The following is a 24,010-nucleotide window of genomic DNA, read 5'->3' on the forward strand; positions in this document are numbered from 1 at the left end:
TTTAGGAGGTCCTATGTAAAACAAAATTATTTCTTAAGATATACAACTTATCCCACTATTTTTATAAAATACATATTAATAAGGTCATACGCATGGCGTCGTGAGGGGTGTTTGAAAAGTATTTCTCCTGAGAGGTTGGAGGTTCATATGAAAGACAACAAAGTATGGATTTACGACAACAATTAAATGATCTATTAATCATGGAGGGAGTGATAGCATGTTTAGCATGTTGCCACAACAAATTTTTTTGATGCTATGTCAAAAAATTTTGAAGCCACATAAGATGGAGAAAATTGTAGGATCCAAATTGCAAAAGGTAGGAAGTGGTGGTGTGTTAGTTTAATATGATTTATTTTAGAAAAAAAATAAAAAACAAAAAACAAAAAGAAAAAGGTTTCAGCCAAAGAGAACCCACCATCCAAATTTCCCTATCTTCTCTCTTCTCGCCATATCCATGGCAAGGCAATCTTAGTGAGATGTTGTTTGTTTTTTCTGAGACAAAATGTCTGCAGTCTGCGGACCACATCTGTAGACCTCTGCAGTAGAAGAGGTGGACCAAACGTCTGCAGTCTAAAAAAAGAAGAATGTTTGTTTTTTTAACATCCGCGGGCTACTAAAATAAACTGAAATCTAAATAAACTGATTTTTTTAAACTTCAAAGTGATTTTTTTAATATTTTTATGACTTTGTTATAAATAATTAACGAATCTAGATCAACTTTTATGTATTATTGTATAAAAAAATAAAAATAAAAATGGTATGAATTAACGTATATATTTGATAAAAACCAACAATTTTTGTTGCAAAGTTATAACTAAACATTATAATTAGTGATCAAAGAATTTGATACATAAATGGATGGAAATAAACTTCGATTTTTTCAATTAAATCCATTAAAAATGTACCATACATATTTTCTCGAGAAATTGATGATACTGTATTAAATAATGTTTTACAAAATTTGGCAAAAAAATATAAAAATATATTATGATTTTTTTTTCATATTTATATAAACAACTTCAACGACTATTATTGTAATAAATCTTTATTTATAAATTTGTCAAAAATATCATGTTTGTATCGTCGAACGTTTTTTTTTTAAGTTTTGTAATTTTTTTTTTCAAATTGTTTATCATTAATAAAGTTGGAAAAAATATAAATTAAAAAAAACTTTAAAAAAATAAAGATATATATGTTTTTTTAGGATAGAAGATGTCTGAAGATTTTAGAATACTCTGGTCCACATCTGCGCCAAGAAGAGGGCGCGCAGACATTTTTAGGTCTGAAGTCTTCAAAAAAACAAACACTCTGCGAATGCTAATGTCTGCGCGTGGTCTGCACGACGCAGACAGAAGAGGCCATGCAAATCTGCAGATAAAAAACAAACACTACCTGAGTCTTCTAGCATTTTGATGAGAGTGGTGCTAGAACTTGTAGCGAGTTTGGAGGCGAGAGGGGTGGTGAGGCCACTACCATAAGGCACAAGCCTTAGCCGTTCTAGAAAAAAAAACATATAATAAATATCATATATAAACAGGGTCTACATGAAAAGTTCCCGACTACGAGTTGATACATCTTTTAGCAATTGAACATCATAATTGTGTAATAATTTATTTTTTAGAACATAATTTATTACACATATGTCCCAAGTGAGACTTAGAACTAACAAACTCATGAAAATAAGACATTTCACCATATCGCTAGGCCAACGATCTTTTGTTAACTAGATAATAACTAATATTACAAATTAAGCTAGCTTGATGTACAAAATCCTTTAAAAACCAAGTATACATATAGATTTTGGATGTACAAGATATAATTAACATATACGTTGATAAATTTGAACCAATTAATCTACATATCGTCCTAATAAATTATCAGGTATCCCAATAAATATAAGATATCAGTCCATAATTAAAATATATACATAATGATTCATTTGAGACGAGTTTCTTTATGTAAAAGGAGGGAGGCGATCCTAGCCACATATTTGTATAGTTACACAATAAAAATAAAAATTTATTTATTTAAATTTTCATCACTTTTTATATCCAAAATTTTAAAAACGTAAAAATAGTATAAAATTAGAAAATCAATATTTTAATGATATATTCTATAGAATATTGTTTATGATAAATATTTTAATAATACTACCTCCGTCCCAAATTGATAGTCCACTTTTGACTTTTGAAATCTTTTTTCTTCAATTTTGACCTTAAATATTTTTATTTTTGATAGATAATACTTGATGCAAAATATATGAATGGACTATATTTTCAATGTTGTTTCATTGTTATCAGTTTTATCAACTAATATATAACACAAATAAAAATATTTAAGGTCAAAGTTGAAGAAAAAAGACTTCAAAAATCAAAAGTGGACTATCAATTTAGGACGGGGGGAGTATTCTCTCATAATATTTTAAAGATTCTTAAAATTTTGCAAATGTCATATATATATATATATATATATATATATATATATATATATATATATATAGGCTTAGGTTATTATATTCTAACTAATTATTGTGTGATTGTATGCATAAATGTGGGCCAATCATTTTACTTATTTTAAGAAAGTGATTAATATATATTATTGAATTAAATATAATTGAAAAATATCATCTAATTTAACTAGAAGGGTATTTTAGTCAATTAATATAGATTTAATAAAGGAAAATTGCATATTTTAAGGGATCATAGATTCTATTAATTTTAAAAATCCGATTTACGAATTATAAGGTTTTTAATTCGGACATTCTGACAGAATATGTTTAAGTATGTTCAAAAATAAAAATATTCTTGAACCATAAAATAATAAAAATATTCTTGAACATATTTCTTGATCATGACTTTAAAAATTTCTTGTAAAATAACAAAATTCTCGAACCATCTATTGCTAAGAATTTCATTTATTGTTAAAGAATAAAACTAAAAAACTTTCAAATCGGGAAAAAAAATCATCAAAATCTAACAAATACACTAATTCATTCTAAAAGAATAATGTTGCTAAGAAACACTTTCAATTTTGTTGTCTGTTCTTCAAGCATCAACTTCTTCAAACATCAACTTCTGTGAAAACAAATCCAATTATAGTTTAGAATCCAATAACGCATTAGCAAATGATAAATAAAAAACTGTATTCCTTTGGAAAAATATGCGGACTTGTTAACTGCACCAAAACCAATAACCAAAAATTGCAGAACATGTATAATCAATGAGAAAATATCCGTATTCCATTCCAACAGAATTAGAATTCGTGTTTCCATTCCGATAGAATTTGAATTCGTGATTCCATTCCGATAGAATTGGAATTGTATAAAATACACAAACCGATTTAATGCTTCTAGAACATCAGAAGGGGCGAGATTAAGTTCATCAAGAACTATCCAATGACCATTTCTAACTGCTTTAACCAATACCCCTTCTTGGAAAACAAGTTCCCACTTGCATCAGTTATATAAGAACCCAAATACTCATGTAAATCAGTGTGTTCATGGTTGTTAATTCGAACAAACTCATGCCCAGTGATCACAACAAGATACTGAACAAGGCTAGTTTTTCCACTAGATGTAGGCCCCTGGAAACTCGAAATTGAAGCTGGAAACATCATCACCCACTGTCATCATGGAAGCGGTGGTCGGAGGTGGCTGTCACCACCGTTACGGTGGTGGTGGTTGCGGTTTTCGATTAGAAAGTAGGAAGAAATCAAAGGAATATCAAAATTAAGGTACCTTTAATGAAGGATCCAATCTCAATCAGCCCTAGGTCGAGTTCCTTTCATTGAATTTCCGATTTCCAGTAACTACAAGGAAATGGATGGCCGTAGGTGGCATGACCTCTATCCCTTGTGATCCGAGCTTAATTCTTCTCACACCTGACATTTTCTTCCTGCTCTTTTTGTTGATTCAAACCTTTTAAAGATGTTTAATTCTGTACAATCGTAACAAAATCAAATTAAGGAAATTTGATCGAATACGTACTGCGATTGCTAAATTCAGAGATTATGAGAGAGATCCAATATTCCAGCAAGTCGATCAATCGTTATGTGAATGGTTGTGGTTGCGACCATTCAAATACAGAAAAGGAGAAGCAAATCATGAATGGAAACGAAGAAAGTGAAGTTGGGTTGATGTCGAATTGAAGATATGGAGTTGCTATGGTCGGCCGATGGTAAGGGTGTGAGACCGATTTATGAAGGGGATAAATTTAGGGTTAGAAAAAGTCAATTAGATAAAGAGGGGAACGACTCTAGATATAAACCTGGAGAAATTAGGTTAAAAGTCAATACCATGATTATAGGGATTATTTTTGGAAGTTATTAATCATATTACTTAATTACCCTTATTTATCTATTTATTTATTTAATTATTTATTTAATTTTGATTGGCTCACATGTATGCATACAATCACACAATAATTACTTTGAACACCTGAACCAATCTCTCTCTCTCTCTCTCTCTCTCTCTCTCTCTCTCTCTATATATATATATATATATATATATATATATATATATATATATATATATATATATATATATATATATATATATATATATATATATATATAATGATTTTAAATTTTGGTAATATAATTTTTTGAAAGAATATAAGACATATCACACATTGTAATATTGTATATAATCTTCTATTAGAACATTGTTAAAGATTTTAAAATTTTGTACATTGCAATATTCTAATAGAATACTATGCATATTATATGTTTATTAATAATATTCTACTAGAATATATAATACATTTAAACAATGATTTTTTTATATAATATTTGGATTATCAAAATGACATAAATAACTTATAAATATATTTTTTTCCCTATTGTTTTAAATTTTGTTTATCCCCAAAATATGTGATTGATTAAAAGGAAGGGGTCGAGTTAAGCAATGTTTTGACATAATCATTCTTGCTTATACGTGATTTATTTGGAGATTTGGAAATCTTTTTGTTTCGACAAAATCATGAAATGATATGATCATTCATAGCATTGTAATTGTCTCTTTTTCCTAGATTTCGAATTGATTGAAAAATGCAGTTAAGATTGGTTGGCTAGGCTAACAAAATCGTCATTAGTTCTAAATATGGGTGTATTCTCTTGTAATTTTGTCTAGTATATGGTTAAACTTTTTTATTGCGAAAAGTCATTGCCATTTCATAATAATAATAATAATAATAATAATAATAATAATAATAATAATAAAACAAAACAAAACAAAGCACCAACATTTAGTGACTGGATATTCAAATTTTCGGATACGATGTGACCAAATAACCGGTTATGCTAAGTTTAATGATCTATTTGAAAACGAAAAATAATTTGATATCCAATTTATCAAAATTAAAATAGTTAGTTGCAGTAAGCTAGTAACAATGAGTCAAGTTTTATACACGTGTATACAAGATATTGTTTTCTATACTTATTAATGTAAGAAATTTATCACCAAGGATATACATGGATCATTAAATAAAATTATAGAAATATTTTGTTTTTTTTTTCTTTTTTTGGCTATTAACTGCTGTCATTATTTTTTCTTTTTTTGGAAACAGCTAGTTGTCCATAATTATTGATTGGCAGAAGAATTATTTTTTAAAGACTTACAACGTTGACTTATGCAAGGGAAGGTGTATACAAATCGTAGTTTGCATGTTCAAATAATCAATCTCAAGTCTTCTTTCAAATTCATTCATTCATACGTAATAATCGATCGCTGAGGCAGAGGTATTGTCAGTTGCACCAAATCCTCTGTTTTTCTAGTCATGGCGTGAAGGAATTTGTAGGGTTATAATCATGAATGTTGTCCCTGTGCAGATGGCGCAAACAGATGGGCATTTAGCCCCAACCTTAACCCCTGATCCGCAGGATATCAGAATTTCAGTTGCTGATCCTACAAAACCTATTCCAGATCTACTTACCGGTAAATTCCGCTACCCATTTTACTCTTTACTTCGTCTACTGCTATTTAACACCACATTATTCCTTCGCACTAGTGCCCCACGCTTGCCCATGGTTGAGATAAGTGTTTATACCTACCTTTCGGTTTCCTTCGGGAAAATTAGCAAATTTTGCAAACAAGGGTAAAATCAACAGTGAAACGCCAGTGCTGTTTCCTAGAAAGTCTACATTAAGATGAATTGATTTTCAGTTGTCGTATATAATAGAGTAAATGTAAATCACACAAATTGTCTCGGAGGTTTGACCCAATCTTAGTTTCATCTCTATATTTTGTTTTTCATTCCGACCAAACCTAAAATGAGTATATTGCCTTTATCAGTTTCTTTTTTTCTTTTTATTTATTATTATTTTTTTATCCTCAATTAAAAAAAAAAAATGAGATCTATTTTGGTTTTTACTCTTTTTTAAAATATATTAATAATAAATAAATAAAATGTTAGTTTCAATATCCAGAGACACCAACAAGTAACTAAAACCAAAATTATAGTGTGCTTGATTTTAATGTGTAAAACCAAATTGAAGGATTCAAAGTGGCTGTACGCAACTATAATTGATGCTTAATTATGGTGAAAAGTTAAAGAATATTACAAATATTGTCCCTGGATGAATTGGTGCTAACTTTGCATTGGATTTTATTTTAAAGGAACTAGAAAGGAGTACATCAAAATCGCTATCCCTCTATATGAAGCATCAATTAGAGGTGATTGGAAAGCTGCTAAAATGATTCTTGATGAAAGGCCAGAGTTGGTAAGGTATAGTATCACTGGAAATAGCGAAACAACACTTCATGTTGCTGCATCGGCAAAAAACACCAAAAAGGTTGAAGAATTTGTGGAAAATCTGATGACTAAGATGAAAAAGGAGGACCTGGAACTTAAAAATGGCAGTTCCAACACTGCCCTTTGTTTAGCTGCTGCAGCTGGCAACGTTAAAATAGTTGAGATTATGGTTAAAAGCAACAGGGCTTTGGTGGCAATCACTGGTGCTGGAGGAATGACACCACTGTATATGGCGGCCTTGTTTGGACATTATGAGATGGTGAAGTGTTTGTATGGATATTCCCAGAAGTTGCGTGACGATTGCTGGACAGATGAGACCCGTAGTTGGCTTCTTCTGAAATGTGTGGAGACTGATATGTTTGGTAAGTGTTTTAGCATGTAGTTATTACACCTACAAATTCTCTATGTTGTCTATCATCATTCTTATTCATCAGCGATCTGTGTATGTACTTTTCTCTACTCCATGTTCTTAATAATAGTGGCTACGCATTATGGAAGATAGACCTCTAGCCTCTAGGTGACACCTTGGGCAACCACTTGTATAGTATTCAACTTGCTTTAAGCATTATCTAGGTGCATGTCCTGAACTATATATGAAGTCAAATATAAGCTAGTTTATTCTTATATAGGTAAAATCTTGCAAAAAAATGTTATCCGTGTCTCTAGCTAAGCCTGCGCCAATAGCTAAAACAAAAGTTTGATCTTCAATAAAATGATCACCATCCAATATGGCAATAATCCTTTATATATCTTAAACTTGCTGAAAATTAGATTAAGGGGGTAGGTTTACACAACTATATTAACCATGAGTTTTGACTGTCTTGAACTAGATTTGGTGATTTATTTCCGGATTGATATAAAGCAAACGAGCCTTATGCTTCGTTGTTCTTTTCACATTGTTGATTTTTTCGTAGCAGTAATATTCCCTCACAAAGTGATTGTTGAATCTGTTTTAGATATGGCATTGGATATTGTGAAAGAGCACTCAAAACTTGGTTTTAGTGGGCTTGCACTTGGAGCTTTGGCTCGAAAGACAAATGTATTTGCTGAAATAGAATCTAATATCATCAGGAGAACTATCGAGTGGGGTAAGCATCTCAACTCCTTGATGTTGATTATATATACATCTTCCGTCTTAAAAACTAGAAACTAAATATTGATATGAAATGTGAGAAAGAGCCATTAAACAAGTCACCCCTTTCTTTTTATAAAATTTTCTATTCTCTTATTTTTTGACCGGTTAAGTTAAGACCACCAATAAACATATTCTAAACCATGTGACATGCCAGAAATTTGCCAGTCATAACAATATTCCTCTATATTTATCAAGTAACTGAAGTCTATAACCCAACTTCATCCATCAGTTTTTAACTTCTAAATATGTGGTAGGCTCTGATAACTGAAAGTAGCTAATTAAGCCCACCTTTGGATTCTTTTCCCATTGTTGCTTTCAGTTTGGACTTGCATTCATCCAAAGGTGGGACCTTCTAAAATGGAAAGTAAAGCTGATGCACTGGAACTACTAAAAATTATTTGGGGAAAAATTGCGGAGAAGCCTACGAATGAAATTGATAACATAATCAGAGGGCAGCCTGATCCCATTAAGAAAGATGACGATCCAGCTTCTGACACGGATCAAACTCTACAACTACTACAAAAAATTTCAGACAATACTTCCAAAAAGCATAATGAAAGTGGGATCATAAACAAAGAGCATGCTGCTACAGCTACAAACAATACGAATGTAGCCTTGCAGGAAAATGCAAGACCAAAGTACTCTTCTCGAATACTATTTGTTGCTGCCGAAATGGGGAATACTAGATTTGTTATTGAGCTCATCCGTCTATATCCTGATATAATATGGAAACTAAATGATGACAATCAAAGCATATTTCACACTGCTGTCAAACATCGTCATGAGGGTATCTACAACTTATTGTACGAGATAGGCTCAATGAAGGATCTCATAACTCCTCTTAAAGATACAAATGAGAACAACATGTTGCACTTAGTTGGGAAGAGTGCTAAGAAAAAGCGACTTGAGGATGTGTCTGGAGTTGCTTTTCAAATGCAACGAGAACTATTATGGTTCAAGGTATATATGTTTTCTTCCCCACACTATCTTTCTTTCTTTTTCCCTTACATCACTTCATTTCATCTAGCATTGACATAAAACACGTTGTCACAGGAAGTGGAAGAGATGATCCCTCCTGCTTATCGGGAACGGAAGAACAAAGATGGACTAACACCACACGAGTTATTCACCAAGGAACACAAAGATCTAGTCAAACAAGGTGAGGACTGGATGAAAGATACGGCTAGCCAATGTATGGTGGTTGCTGCACTTATTGCCACCATTGTATTTGCTGCAGCTTTCACAGTTCCAGGTGGATACGATCAGAACGATGGTTTCCCCATCTTTTCTAAAAATTTACCCTTCATCATTTTCGCTGTGGCAGATGCCATTTCTTTGTTCTCATCATCAGCAGCGATCCTCATGTTCTTATCCATACTCACATCACGTTATGCCGAACGTGATTTCTTGGAGTCATTGCCCAAAAAGCTGATGTTAGGTCTAGCAACACTTTTCCTCTCCATAACAACCATGATGATTGCTTTTAGTGTTAGCTTCTTCGTGCTATACCACAACAAACTGAAATGGATACCAATCCTTATCTCGTTTTTTTCTGCCTTGCCAGTCATCTTATATGTTTCACTGCAGTTTTCTCTGATAAAAGACGTCTTTTTCTCGACATATGCTTCTAGGTACCTCTTCCGGCCCAAGAAACATATTCTTTACTATGAAAACTAACCGCCGTTGGTTCCCATTAACAAGTCCTTTCATTTCAAGGTGTACTTTGAAAATGTTGTACCTGTTGTTAGTTTAAATTTTTAATTGTAATATGATTCACTCATGTTTGTTTCAATGGCTTTGTTTAGATTCATAAGATAACACATAAAAAAGTGACATTACATATCATTAATGATATTGGGTTTTGGAAGGCAATCCGGAGGGTTAAATTGATCAAGTTAGTAATTGGGATTAAAGGGAGACAAGAAATGCAGATTCTCCATGTATGATATGAGAGCCCAAAAACCCACTTTAATCAAATAAATGAATTCCTCACATAGGCCACGACTTTTCTTACCATCCCATATAACTGTGTAATTCACTAGATTTTTATATAATATCCAGACATTGGCCACGTCTACGTCATGGGTTGTTTTATCCCAACGCTACCACCAAACAGTGACTCACTACGCACTAAATTAACTGTATGTACAATATAAGCCATCGAATAATTTTAACAAGAATCCAAGATTCAATACCCATTTGAGCTAAATTCTAAGAAAACCACAACTAGGGCTCATAATGTAAACCATACCTCTGATTTCTTTAAATTTTGGCTAATAGCTTGATCCTCTCCGTCAAATCTTCAGGGTTATCCCCAGATTTTAAATTGCTTTCATCACTTTGATGTTTCTTTTTGCAATGGCTTTTTTCGTGTTCAAAACACACTTATACTCACTCTGTTCTCGACTGCGTGAAATAAAAGTGAATGAAAGTAGAATACAGGGGAAATGTGTTCTTGAGTTCCATTTCATTTCATTCCATTTTCCTCCATCACTACCATCCGTCCTCTAGGTCGCCACAATGCACCATCAGTCTGCTCCAATGCGACTTTCTCCACTGAGTCTACTGCCATTACAGCCCTTCTCACAACTCTATTTGCATAGATCTCGACTCATTACAAATATAGAATTTTTGTTTGATTGTATAAAGAAAAAACAATGGGATGTCGTAACCAATTCTTAAGCCCTGATTCCTTCAATTCAAGATCAAACAAAATTCATCCTCTCTGCACTGTGGTTGATTACCCAACTAAGTACCTGGATCTCAAAATTATAGCAACGAGTTACCTTCCGTTAAAAATAGGGCAATTTAAACGGGCACGATTAAAAGTTGAGATGATCCAAAGGCTCAGACTACTTTAAAAATATATAATTCTAGGATTGAATGAATGGTTTACCAGCCGTAAGTAAAATGGTCCACGGACTAGAACCGTGACAAAAATACTTTCCACATCCAAAATAGGTTAAAAATATTTCTAAGTACGCATATATATGATAGATGACATATATAATATACGAAAAAAAGTCAGCAAATCGAATATTGTAACTTGCCTTTGATAATATTATATGTATATCTTCTTCCTTTTTGGCAACTAAATGTTGACATTAAGTGGGGAAATAACTCATTTTTAGACCATAGAAACCGTTGACATTGACTTAAGCAAAGGGAAATTGTATATAAATCATAGCATGCTGCATGCATGTTGATCACATAATCTCATCTCATCCTTTTTCAATTTTTATCCGGTTGTTCATACGCATCAATTGCTCGCTGACGCAGAGGTATTGTCAGATCAGTCTCACCAAATCCTCTTAGGGATTTAACTTTTAATCATTATTCATCAATAATTAATTAATGATGTCTTTCTGCAGATGTCGCAAACAGGTCTCCCATTACCCAACTTCGATGTGCAGAATCCATCAAGCCAACAGCAGCAGCATGCAACCGGAGTTTCATTTCCTCCACAAGATCTACCAATACCTGCATATCCAGTTAATACGGGTAACTTCTATCCACCGGTTAATCTTTCTCCGGTACTTTTCTACATACACAGTTTGCTTCCGTTACAATCTCCTGTTGTTTTTTACTGTTAAAGATCGCAAAAAAGCAGCAGATGTCCCAGTACCCCAATATCCATCAATACCACATCCATTTATGGGTAACTTTTGTCCACTAATTAATCTTTCTCCGGTACTTTTCTACATACACAATTCGCTTCCGTTACAATCTCTTGTTGTTTTTTACTGTTAAAGATCACAACAAAGCAGCAGATGTCCCGGTACCCCAATATCCACCCCAATATCCATCAATACCACATCCATTTACAGGTAACTTCTGTCTACTAATTAATCTTTCTCCCATACATTTCTACAGGGACGGATCTTCTTAGGGGGGGGGGGGGGGGGGGGGGGAGGGGTGGCTTCCCTGTTTTTTTTTAGAACTAGTCCATTACTATTAAAAACTTTACATATTAGACCCAAAACAAAAAAAATGACTGTGGACCCCCCTGTTCTTCAATTTTTATATATATTTTACTTTCGCCCCCCCAACTCATATGTTCAAGCTTCGTCCCTGCATTTCTACATACACAATGCTCTTCGTTACAATGTCCTGATGTTTTTACTTTTCCAATCACAACAAAAACAACAGGTTTCCCATTACCCAACTTCGATGTGAAGAATCCACCAAGCCAACAACAACAACATGTAGTCGGAGTTTCGTTTGCTCCACAAGAGAAAGCAATACCAGATCTATTTAACGGTAACTTTTGTTAACCATTTTCCTCTGAACTGCTGCTTTTGTTGTGATCTGAAAAATAAAACAAAAAGTGTTGGAATCAAATCGCTTGATTCTTCAAGATTCTTTATGCATAATAAATTCACTTGATTCTCTGAGAATGTAGCTCAAACAAAGAAGGAAACTAAAGAGGAACAGAATATTAGATAACTATTAGATAAATATATTGTATATATTGTTAAATATGTTATGTATATCTGTATTCTATAGATCCTACATTATAGGATCTCATTATTATAATTCATTAGTATATATACAATATCATACACACGTTTTGGTGTGTGGTTCAATTTATCTCAGTCTTACATGGTATCAGCCTAAACCATCCGATCCTTCCCTCCTTCTCTTTTCCGCTTCTTTTCTCAAAACCCTAGAAGATGTCGACTTCTCAGGATGGCACCTTTTCAATGAACACTTTGCTTCATATGATTCCCATCAAGTTATGTTCCACCAATTATCTTCTCTGGAAGAATCAGATGCTTCCCTTACTCTCTTATCAGAAGCTTTTGCCCCACGTTGATGGCACCTCTGTTCAACCTGCTGCAACAGTCGAAGTTGACAACAAATCAGTTCCCAATCCAGCTTTTACCTCCTGGTTTGATCTTGATCAGAAGGCTGTGATTCTTCTCAATTCGTCATTAACTGAAGAGGCTGCTGCTGAAGTACTTGGGCTCTCCACAGCTCGTTTGATATGGACCTCACTGGAATCCGCCTATAGCAGTTCTTCGGTAGAAAGAATTCATTCCTTACGCGACTCTTTGCGCCAAATGACAAAAGGTACCTCTACTATCTCTGAATATGGTAGAAAGTTTAAGTCTGCTTGTGATAAATTGGCTGCCATAGGCCAACCAGTTGAAGATATGGATAAAATCCATTGGTTCTTATGCGGATTAGGGCCTTCATTTGAAACATTCTCTATTGCCATACGCACCAGTAAACCCTCTCCAACCTTTCGTGATCTTATATCTCAGGCAGAGAGCCATGAGTTGTTTTTAAAATCCATCCATGGGACCACTACTCCACCTGCAACTTTTATTTCTCAATCTCGTTCCACCAATAACAGGGGTCGGTCAACAAATTATCCACGTGGTGGCTCTCGTGGATCTGCTGGTGGTGGTAGAGGCCGTGGGGGGCGTCGTCCTCCCCATTGCCAGCTTTGTCGCACAAATGGACATTATGCGTCCTCTTGTCCAAGTCTGTCTACATATGCTTCCAACTCTCTTCATCAAGACTCAAACTTGGCACAAGCGTTTCATTCCCAGTGTCATGTAACTCAGGGAAATCCCGATTGGTATGTGGACTCGGGAGCAACTGCACATATGACTTCCTCAACAGATAATATCACCTCACCTGCTCCATATTCTGGTAATTCACATGTTATTTTTGGTAATGGAAACAATCTGCCAGTTTCACATATTGGTGACACCATGGTTCACAAAAATATTACTTTACGAAATGTCTTGGTTGTTCCTCATTTAACCAAGAATCTGTTATCAATTAGTAAACTTACCATGGATAATCCAGTTGATGTTCTTTTTTCTCAACCATTCTTTCATATTCAGGACAGGTCAACCAAACAAGTGATAGCAAGAGGTCGGTGTGAGGATGGATTGTATGTGCTTAAAGATGATCATACAGCCTTGATCGCTTCTTCTGGAGTTTCTAATAAAGATTCTTTTGAACTATGGCATAATCGTTTAGGACACACCTCTTTTGATGTTATCTCTAATTTACAAAAACTTGGTTTGTTGAATGTTACTTCTATTTTGCCTAAACCAGTTTTTTGTGAACCTTGTCATCTTTCTAAGGGACAAAAATTACCCTTTGATTTAAATCCTAAACGATCATTAAATCCGTTAGATTTGATACACTGTGATTTATGGGGACCAGCTCCGGTTGAATCACATGGTTATTTATATTATGTTGTGTTTATTGATGATCACTCACGTTTCACATGGTTTTATCCTTTGCAAAATAAGAAAGGGTTTTATGCTGTTTTAAAGAATTTTATAAAGCTTGTTCAAACACAACTATCACGGAAAATTAAGGTTTTTCAAAGTGATGGGGGCGGTGAATTTGTCAATCACATTGTTCGTGAAATTTTTGAAGAAAATGGTATTGTTCATCAGCTTTCGTGCCGGCATACTCCCCAACAAAATGGCAGAGCTGAACGGAAGCATAGGCATATCGTTGAAACTGGTCTGTCTATGCTTTTTCATGCACATGTCCCGACCTCCTATTGGGTTGATTCTTTCAGCTCAGCTACATATATCATCAACCGGCTTCCTACCAAGATTCTCAATAATCATTCTCCATTTCAGTTGCTTTTCTCACGCATACCTTCTTATGGAAATTTTCGCACTTTTGGTTGTCAAGTGTACCCATATCTTCATGACTATTCAGCACACAAGCTTACACCACGGAGCATTTCTTGCATCTTCATTGGTTATCATCCTCAATATAAAGGGTACAAATGTCTTGATCCAACAACATCACGGATTTATATCACTCGGCATGCGCGTTTTAATGAAACCTCTTTCCCCTTTGCTGATCAACATGTGTCCTCTGATTTTTCCAAGCTGGACCTATCTGTTTTCTTGGATGACGGGCCTCTTCATACTTCACTTTTTGATCAGCCTACTAAAACCGATACCATTCAACGGACCCATTCGCCTCCAGTTACCAAACCATGCTCTTTATGTGAACCTGTCTCTCGCAACAATATCCCTGTTGGCCCGTTATCCGACGATGGCCCTGCTACACCTCCTACACCTGACAACGACCCAATTAACGATTCATCTTATGGCAGTCCACCTTCTGATAATGACAACTCAGATCCCAGACCATGTCCGGACCCTCCAAATCGAGCTTCCTCACTCCATCCTATGACTACACGCTCCAAGTCTGGTATTTTTAAGCCCAAACATCTCTTTGACATTTCTTCCTTCGCTCAACATGCATTGCATGCTGCCCTATTTTCTGAATCTCAACCAAAAGGATATAAGTCAGCTGCAAAAAATCCACGATGGTTGGCTGCCATGAATGAGGAGATGGAGGCTCTACGTCACAATAATACTTGGGTGTTAGTCCCACGCCCATCTTCCTCAAATATTGTTGGTTCTAAATGGGTTTATCGTATTAAATTCAATGCCGACGGATCTGTTGAACGGTATAAAGCACGTCTGGTCGCTCAAGGTTTCACACAAATTCCAGGGATAGATTATTCACATACGTTCAGTCCTGTAATTAAAGCCTCTATTGTCCGCATTGTTCTATCTCTTGCAGTATTGAACAAATGGCGTCTTCATCAGTTGGATGTTAAAAATGCTTTTCTTCATGGTCAACTCACAGAGACTGTGTTCATGGAGCAACCACCTGGTTTCACCGATCCCCAATTTCCAAATCATGTATGCAAGTTATCCAAAGCTCTCTATGGTTTGAAGCAAGCACCTAGAGCCTGGTTTCAACGTCTCAGCACCTTTTTACTATCCAACGGTTTTGTCTGCAGTCGTGCTGACACTTCCCTGTTCATTTTTTCTCGAGACTCTTGCATCATGTATCTTCTCGTTTATGTTGATGACTTGATTCTTACCGGCAGTCATGAGTCTGTCATCACTACATTTACTGCTCGTTTAAATCGTGAATTTGCCATTAAAGATCTTGGCGACTTGAGTTACTTTCTTGGACTTGAAGTTAGTTACACTGACAATGGTTTATTTCTAAGTCAGTCTAAATACACTAAAGATGTTCTTACCCGGGCGGATTTGCTTGATTCCAAACCGGTCCACACGCCTCTTGCTACACATGAGACTTTCACCTCTGATGGCTCTCCTTTTTCCGATCCCACTCTTTATCGATCGCTTGTCGGGGCCTTACAATACTTAACTATTACCAGACCAGACTTATCTTATGCTGTTAATCAAGCCATTCAATATCTTCATGCACCTACGGATGCTCACTTTCAATCTGTCAAACGCATTCTGCGTTATGTTAAGGGTACTGCTTCATTTGGGCTTCTTTTCTGTCATCCGCAGACCAACACCATATTGGGCTATTCTGATGCTGACTGGGCTCGTTGTCTTGAAACTCGTCGCTCTACTTATGGCTATTCCATATTTCTTGGCGGCAATCTTGTCTCCTGGAGTGCAAAGAAGCAACCAACTGTCTCACGATCTAGTTGTGAATCTGAATACCGGGCCATGGCGAACACAGCTGCAGAAATTGTCTGGATCACTCATCTTCTACGTGAACTTCATGCCTTGCCACCGGATCGACCAACTCTGCTCTGTGATAACAAAAGCGCCTTATTTATGACTCAAAATCCTGTTGCTCACAAGCGCGCTAAGCACATTGACCTTGATTATCATTTCATCCGGGAACTTGTCACTTCCGGCAAACTTCACACCAAGTTTATTTCTACCAAGCTTCAAGTGGCGGATATCTTCACCAAAAGCCTTCCACGTCCTCAGTTTGAGCATTTTCGTACTTTGCTACGCGTTGGTCCACCGCCTATTCGCTTGAGGGGGGATATTAGATAACTATTAGATAAATATATTGTATATATTGTTAAATATGTTATGTATATCTGTATTCTATAGATCCTACATTATAGGATCTCATTATTATAATTCATTAGTATATATACAATATCATACACACGTTTTGGTGTGTGGTTCAATTTATCTCAGTCTTACACAGAATACGTGAAAGAAGAACAAGGCTTAACAGGAATCAATTTTCTTGATTCTTGTGGAATGAAACAAATCTTAACTGTGCAGGAAAAGAAACATGGAAGAAAAACTTTCTAAGAATTTACTTAGGTTGCAAGTACCTTACTAATCAAAGCTTAAAAGACTTGCAAAACTTGAGCTGAAAACATAAAACATCTACCCTATTTATACTAAACGGATTTGAATCCTACATACTACAATACAAAAACTCAATAAAATAGAAACTTTCCAGTTTTACCCCTAGGCTTAATTAAATTGTCCGGATTTCTAAATTATCCACCATGTAGAAAAGTGTCGGAGAAAGATTAATTAGTGGGCCACAATGACCACAAGATCTGCTTTTTTATTGCTTAGCGAAATATAACTAAGGGCTTTTGACATAAAAGTTCTTTAAGTTTGTCAGGTTTTGTTGGTTTTGTTTTGACATAAAAGTTCTTTAAGTTTGTCAGGTTTTGTTGGTTTTGTTTCTGTGACGATTTTTTGTTCATTAATGTCCAAAATTTGCCAAGTTTTTTTCATTTTTGTCCTTTTTTCAAATCTTTTATGTTTTTACCCTAAGTATGTTTTTCAAATTTGCAAAAAAAACCCTTAAGTTTACAAATCTTATATGTTTTTATCCTAAGTATGTTTTCCAAATTTGAATTAAAGTCCTTAAGTTTGTTAAATTTTGTCGGTTTTGTCCCTGGACATCAACTATTATAGGTAACAAGGGCAAAAATGTAAAAAAACTTGGTAAATTTTGGACATTAGCGAACAAAAAATCGTTATAGGGACAAAACCAACAAAACCTGACAAAATTTAAGGACTTTTATGTCAAAAGCCCTGTAACTAATTAATAACAAGTCATGAATTTCTTTAGCATAGGTGTGATGGTCTTATGGAGTTAACAAAAGAGGTTAAGTAGTGACCGGTCCCAACATTAAATTTAGACAAAACCTCATAAATGGTCCCTTCCCGAAATTTGGGATGGTCCCTATTTCAATTTATATCATGGTTGGTTCCTCATCCACCTAAAAAGACTTTTATACCCTTTTTAATTTGTTTTATGATTTCATACGTAAGTTTGTCACTCCCACTCGATGGCTTAAAGCATTAGAGTTTCCTTCAACAAGAGTACAACGAATAAATTCCAAACTTACACCAATACAACAAATTTCTTGTCACAACAAGTAACCACTAATAACAACACACAAATGGATATATATCGCACTATGTGGGAGCTATCTCATTGTAGTTTGACTCCTTTTTTTAGCTAAACCCATAAGCTTTGAGCCGTGCATCAAACCATGTTGTCTCGAATACTAGTATTAGTAGTATATAAACCCATTCACTTTTAATTATGCATTTGCTTCGCATTAAAACCCTTGTGCACGAGGAGCATGGAAGAGACTGTCGTAAGATTTCAAATGAGCAGATTGACCAACCTCGAAAGCACATCGGCACAAGGCTACGTGAGCGTCGAACAAAAGGAGCACCAACGGTGGAGCAGAGGTAGCTCGTTGGAGGTGTGACAATCGTCGGGCAACGGAGGATTGTGCTGCGATGATGAGGGTTTTGACGGAATTCTTATATGGCCAAACTTGATACCTTGTTTGATATATGAAAAAACCCGCTAGGGTTTGCATTAAGAAAATTGCGAAAATGGTCTCGGCAAAATTTTATAGTTTTGGTGGTGCACTAATGGTCAAAAATTATATCTTTTTATTGGTTTTGGTCTCTATCCACTTAAAAAGACAATTATACCCCCTTTATATTTGTTTTCTTTATTTTTTATATAATTTTAATGATTTTAAGTAATTAAAATTTAAAGAATGGCCTTCTCTCTCTCTCTCACACACACACACCGATGGTTCTTTTCATCTCTAACACCCCTATTACCTCTCTTTTTCTCAATCATAAAAACAAACTCAAGAACACCCCCAATTGTCACCGCCATCCGCCAACACCACCGGATATCAGTGTGTACATCAGGTGGAAGGAAGTGATAGTGGTCGTGACGGAGTAGTCGATGAAACCTCTCCTTCTCATATTTGAAAACCCACATTTCCCCCCTCACATCTCTCTTCGCCTGCCAGAGACCCCAATTTCACCCACGCATCTCCCTCATCAGAAAAGCGTGCTTAGATTGAATCAAGGGGTGCTCAAACCCAAATCGAATCACCCACCAGAAATCATTGCCAAGTGTGTGACGTGCTAAACGAACTGAGTCATCGGAGATGACGGGGGAATTTAAACCGTTTGTACAAGAGGAAAACAAATTGGGTCAAAACCTAAGGCTCCTTGTGGGAGATCGGTTGTAGATAGAGATACTAGATATATATATATATATATATATATATATATATATATATATATATATATATATATATATATATATATATATATATAGAGAGAGAGAGAGAGGGAGAGAGAGAGAGAGGGACTCATTATGTATCAGTATCAACGATGACGAAGGTGGTAATGGGGAGACAGAAACTGGGTGGAGCAGCACCACCACCTATCAACAAATCCTTGATATCTTCTGATTCGTTCGCTTTAATTTTTTTCAATCAATTTTTTCTCTAAACCATATTAGTTGCAATGGTACAGATTTTAGGGTTTCAGATGGAATGGAAAAAAGGTGATGGTGGAGGAGATGGTAGGGTGGCGACGAATGGTAGGGATAGTGGCGATGATTGATTGTTTTGAGGTTGTTGGTGGTGTGATGTTGGTGTGATGGCCATGGTGGTGGTGGTATATATATATATATATATATATATATATATATATATATATATATATATATATATATAGAGAGAGAGAGAGAGAGGAGGAGGAGGAGGAGGAGAAGAAGAAGAAGAATAAGGAGGAGGATAAGGTAGGATGGAGGTGGGGTGGGTTTATTTATTTATTTATTTTTTTTGTTTTTTTAGTTGTAAGATAAGAAAAAAAAAGGTTATAAAATTAATCATTTTTGTGTCCCGAGTTGAAGAGAAGTGGAACGAAAATTAATCAAATTTTTTTCTTTCTTTCCAAATCCTACCAAATCAAAAGAAAAGTTATGAGGGAAAGTGATCATTCCATTTCCCCCCACTTCCTTCCATTTCTTTCCTTTCATGAAACTCGGAAACACCAACTTCTTTTATTTTCTTCTTATTTCCACCTATTTCCTTTCTTTTCTCTCGTTAAGTTAAACTCGAGAACGGGGTGTTAAGGTTGGGTTTGGACCAAAAACACACAAAAATGCCAATTATAGGGACCAAAACCACACAAAAAAGTCAATTATAGGGACAAAAACCACATAAGGTATCCAAAATTGGACGGTTGAACCACCAAATTTTTTTTTACCAAAACCACCTAATTTTGACAACCACGTGGAACATTTTTGCAGTTTTGTGGTTTGCATTGCATTGGTTATAGATACAACAACTTCAGAAGAGACCTTACAATAATAATTCATATTACATTGTTTGGAAGGTGCTTCGTGTCTGCATTCTTTTAGAAATTTCTCATGAAATACGTTGTTCTTTCATAGAAAGCCTACTTTAAGATGGAACCAATTTTAAGGTCTCACTTTTTATATGTTAGATCTTATTCAGAGAGACCAACACGTAAAACCATAACCATAGTGTGCTTGATTTTAATGTGTTAAACCAAATTAAAGGATTCAAATTGGTGCGTATGCAATAGTATTGATGTTTGATTATGGTGACAAATTAAAGTTTACTGCAATTGTTACTGGATGAATGTGGTATAACTTTGCATTGGAACTACTTTGCAGGACCTAGAATTGATTACATCCATTTTGGTGTCCCCCTATATGAAGCATCGATCAAAGGTGATTGGAAAGCTGCTAAAGACATTTTTGATGAAACGCCAGCGTTGGTAAGGTATAGTATCACTGAAAATGGCGAAACAGCACTTCATGTTGCTGCATCCGCAGAAAGCACCAATGAGGTGGAAGAGTTCGTGGAACATCTGGTGAATTACATGCAAAAGAAGGACCTGGAACTTCAAGATAAAAGTTCCAACACTGCCCTTTGTGTAGTTGCTGCATCCGGAAAAATTAACATGGTTAAGATTATGGTGCAAAAGAACAGGGACTTGATGTCAATCCGTGGTTGGCAAAATATGATGCCACTTTATATGGCTGCCTTGTTTGGACATCATGAGGTGGTGAAGTATCTGTATCAAGAATCGAATAATCTGCGTGATGATAGTTATTGGACACCGAAGACTCGTGGTTGGCTTCTTTTGAAATGCGTCGAGTATGATATGTTTGGTAAGCGTTTTAGAATGTACTTATTAATTACACACATTCTATTTTGTTGTCTATCATTAGCTCCTTGTTTTTGATAAGTAGTGGATGCTCTTACATTAGCTAACCTAGGTGATACATGGGCAACTACTTATTTTACTTACTTTGTGTAAAATATTCGGGTTAGCCAACTTTATGAAGTCAAATATAAGCTCCCAGAAGAGTTAGTATCTTTTAGTTTATTCTTATTGGTGCAAATCGTGAATAAAGTGAAATCCATGTCTATACCTACATCAATATAAAATTATTAAACTATAACCATCCATGCAATATGACTTTAACCTCACTACCAATACACAAGTAATCCTTACACTACAAGTAATATCTTTATGCTTTGTGGTGTTTGTTTCCATGTTCCCTCACAAAGTGATTGTCAAATCCCTTATAGATGTCGCACTACGGATTGTGAAAGATCACCCAGAACTTGTTAATAGTTCGGATGTACTTGGAGTTTTAGCTCAAAAGCCTGATGCATTTTCTAAAAGAAAATCTAATATCATCATGAACACCGTCAAATGGGGTAAGCATCTTTACTCCTTTGTTGGTATGCGATACTATGCATCCATCTGTTTACCAGTGTAGCCAATCTGTGATGTGAAGGTTCGAACAAAGACGCTTCCATTCTAATGTTTTTCATGGTGTACGATTCGTCAAGCATTAACATTTTTTCATATGTAAGATCCATGTGATGTCAGAAATTTGCCAGTCATTACACTATTCCTTTAGGTCTATGGAATAGAGCCCAACTTTATCCATCATGCTTTACTTGTAAATCTCTGGTATCATTCATTTAACTTCTTAATTTACTTGTTAATTTCAGTTTTTACAGTCATTTTTCCAAAGGTGGGAGTTTATGAAAAGGGAAGTACAGCACTGGAATTACTAACAATCATGTGGCAAAATATTGCGATGAAGTCTAAGAAAGAAATTGATGTCATACTCAGAGGGACGCCTGTGACGTTGCCGGGAAATGCAAAGAAAAAGTACTCTTCACAAATACCATTTGTTGCTGCAGAAAGGGGCAATACTAGATTTGTAATTGAGCTCATCCGTCTATATCCTGATTTGATATGGAAAGTAAACGATACCAATCAAAGTATATTTCACACTGCTGCCGAACATCGTCATATGGATATCTACAATCTATTGTATGAGATAGGCTCAAAAAGGAATCAGATAACTCTTCTCAAAGATGCAAATGAAAACAATATGCTCCATTTAGTTGGGAAGAGTGCCAAGAAAAAGCGACATGAGGATGTCTCTGGAGCTGCTTTTGAGATGCAACGAGAACTATTATGGTTTAAGGTACATATTCCTCCTCGTCCTTCTAGGGTTCTCATGCAAATTGTCTTTCTTTTTTCATTACATTACTTCATTTTCATCCATGAATATCTAATATTGAAAAATAAATTGTTAAGAGACCCTTGTAAAAAACCATTTTAGAAACAACCGACCAATAATGTTTGTATGCAATTTGTTGTTCACAACCTTCATGTGACATGTTAATATATAGTCTGCGAGTAAACTTTCTTATATAAATCTAATTTATGTGTTACTAACGGCTGGAATGCATAGTTGACACCTCAATCAAATTTATCTACTCAATGTATAAATGTTGTAGGAAGTAGAGGGGATGGTCCCTTTTTCTTATAGGGAAGAGAGAAACAAAGATGGCCTAACACCACACGAGTTATTCACTGTGGAACACAAAGATCTAGTTGTAAAGGGTGAGGAGTGGATGAAAGGAACAGCTAGTCAATGTATGGTGGTTGCTGCTCTTATTGCCACCATAGTTTTTGCTGCAGCTTTTACGGTTCCTGGCGGATACAATCAGAATGATGGTATCCCTATATTTTATCGAGAAGTAAGCTTAAAGCTTTTTGTAGTGGCGGATGCCATATCTTTATTCTCATCATCAGCTTCTATAATCATGTTCTTATCTATCCTTACATCTCGTTACGGTGAACGTGATTTCTATGAATCATTGCCTAAAAAGTTGACGTTGGGTTTAGCAACACTTTTCTTGTCGATAACAACCATGATGGTTGCGTTCAGTCTCAGCTTGTTTGTGTTATACCATAAAGATCTAAAATGGATACCGATTCTTGTCGCCATGTTTGCTACCATGCCAGTCTTCCTATTCGCTACGCTGCAATATCCTCTCTTAAAAGACATAATACTTGCGACATACGGTTCCAAGTACCTCTTTCGGCCGAAGAAACGTAATCTTTATGAAAATCATCAACGTTTTCCAATTCCAATGCGTTTTTGAAATTGTTTTAAGTGTAATAATTTTATTTGTAATATAATTATGTAAGTGTTATAATAATTTTGTTTGATTCCATAAGATGAAACAGCGTATACAAATATTGTTATATTGTATTATTTATATATAGTCAATATTAAATAATGTTGTGAATCTAAAGGATGGTCGGAGAAATTGAACTCTTACTATTAGTACATATATTCTTACTAGGTTATAGCTCGTGGAACCACATTTACAAAAATAAATAAATTTTTATAGTAAAAAAGTCATAATTATTAATCAGTTATAGTAAACGATTAAATATAAACAACTTATCATGATCCTTGGTGATTTTATTACAACTTTTAGGGACAAAAAAACTCACCAAAATATGATACGTAGTATGCTCAAGCATATGTAACAATTTCAAGCCAAGAATATGATAGAACTTAAAGCAGACACAAACCTATAGAGCCTAAAACAAAGTTTTGACTACAAAATCATTAACCACTTCTAATTCTTGAAAATACTCTTGAGTAAACCATTCAAAAGTGAAAC

General features: G+C 35.0%; 2 protein-coding genes across 4 annotated transcripts; both read left to right on the forward strand.

Moving 5' to 3' along the window:
• Positions 1–5,582: 5,582 nt before the first annotated feature.
• On the forward strand, positions 5,583–9,676 carry LOC145160101 (uncharacterized). Of its 2 annotated transcripts, XM_079079209.1 has the most exons (6): positions 5,583–5,736; positions 5,827–5,932; positions 6,614–7,111; positions 7,706–7,837; positions 8,204–8,844; positions 8,938–9,676. In XM_079079209.1, exons 2-6 carry the CDS (start codon positions 5,827–5,829, stop codon positions 9,559–9,561), a joined length of 2,001 nt encoding a protein of 666 aa, XP_078935335.1. In that variant the 5' UTR covers positions 5,583–5,736; the 3' UTR covers positions 9,562–9,676. The 2 variants fall into 2 exon arrangements, with proteins under 2 accessions (XP_078935335.1, XP_078935334.1); XM_079079208.1 differs by having other exon boundaries at positions 5,635–5,932.
• Positions 9,677–11,102: 1,426 nt separating this feature from the next.
• LOC145160102 (uncharacterized) lies at positions 11,103–23,579 on the forward strand. 2 transcript variants are annotated; one of them, XM_079079210.1, is made up of 9 exons: positions 11,103–11,165; positions 11,256–11,385; positions 11,480–11,542; positions 11,637–11,711; positions 12,034–12,144; positions 20,671–21,171; positions 21,596–21,727; positions 22,028–22,512; positions 22,829–23,579. In XM_079079210.1, exons 2-9 carry the CDS (start codon positions 11,256–11,258, stop codon positions 23,477–23,479), a joined length of 2,148 nt encoding a protein of 715 aa, XP_078935336.1. In that variant the 5' UTR covers positions 11,103–11,165; the 3' UTR covers positions 23,480–23,579. The 2 variants fall into 2 exon arrangements, with proteins under 2 accessions (XP_078935336.1, XP_078935337.1); XM_079079211.1 differs by having other exon boundaries at positions 22,037–22,512.
• The last annotated feature ends 431 nt before the right edge of the window (positions 23,580–24,010 follow it).

The sequence above is a fragment of the Lactuca virosa genome, chromosome 2 (assembly GCF_052849685.1).
Source record: "Lactuca virosa cultivar CGN04683 chromosome 2, Lactuca_virosa_CGN04683_v6, whole genome shotgun sequence".
Classification (NCBI taxonomy): Eukaryota; Viridiplantae; Streptophyta; class Magnoliopsida; order Asterales; family Asteraceae; genus Lactuca; species Lactuca virosa.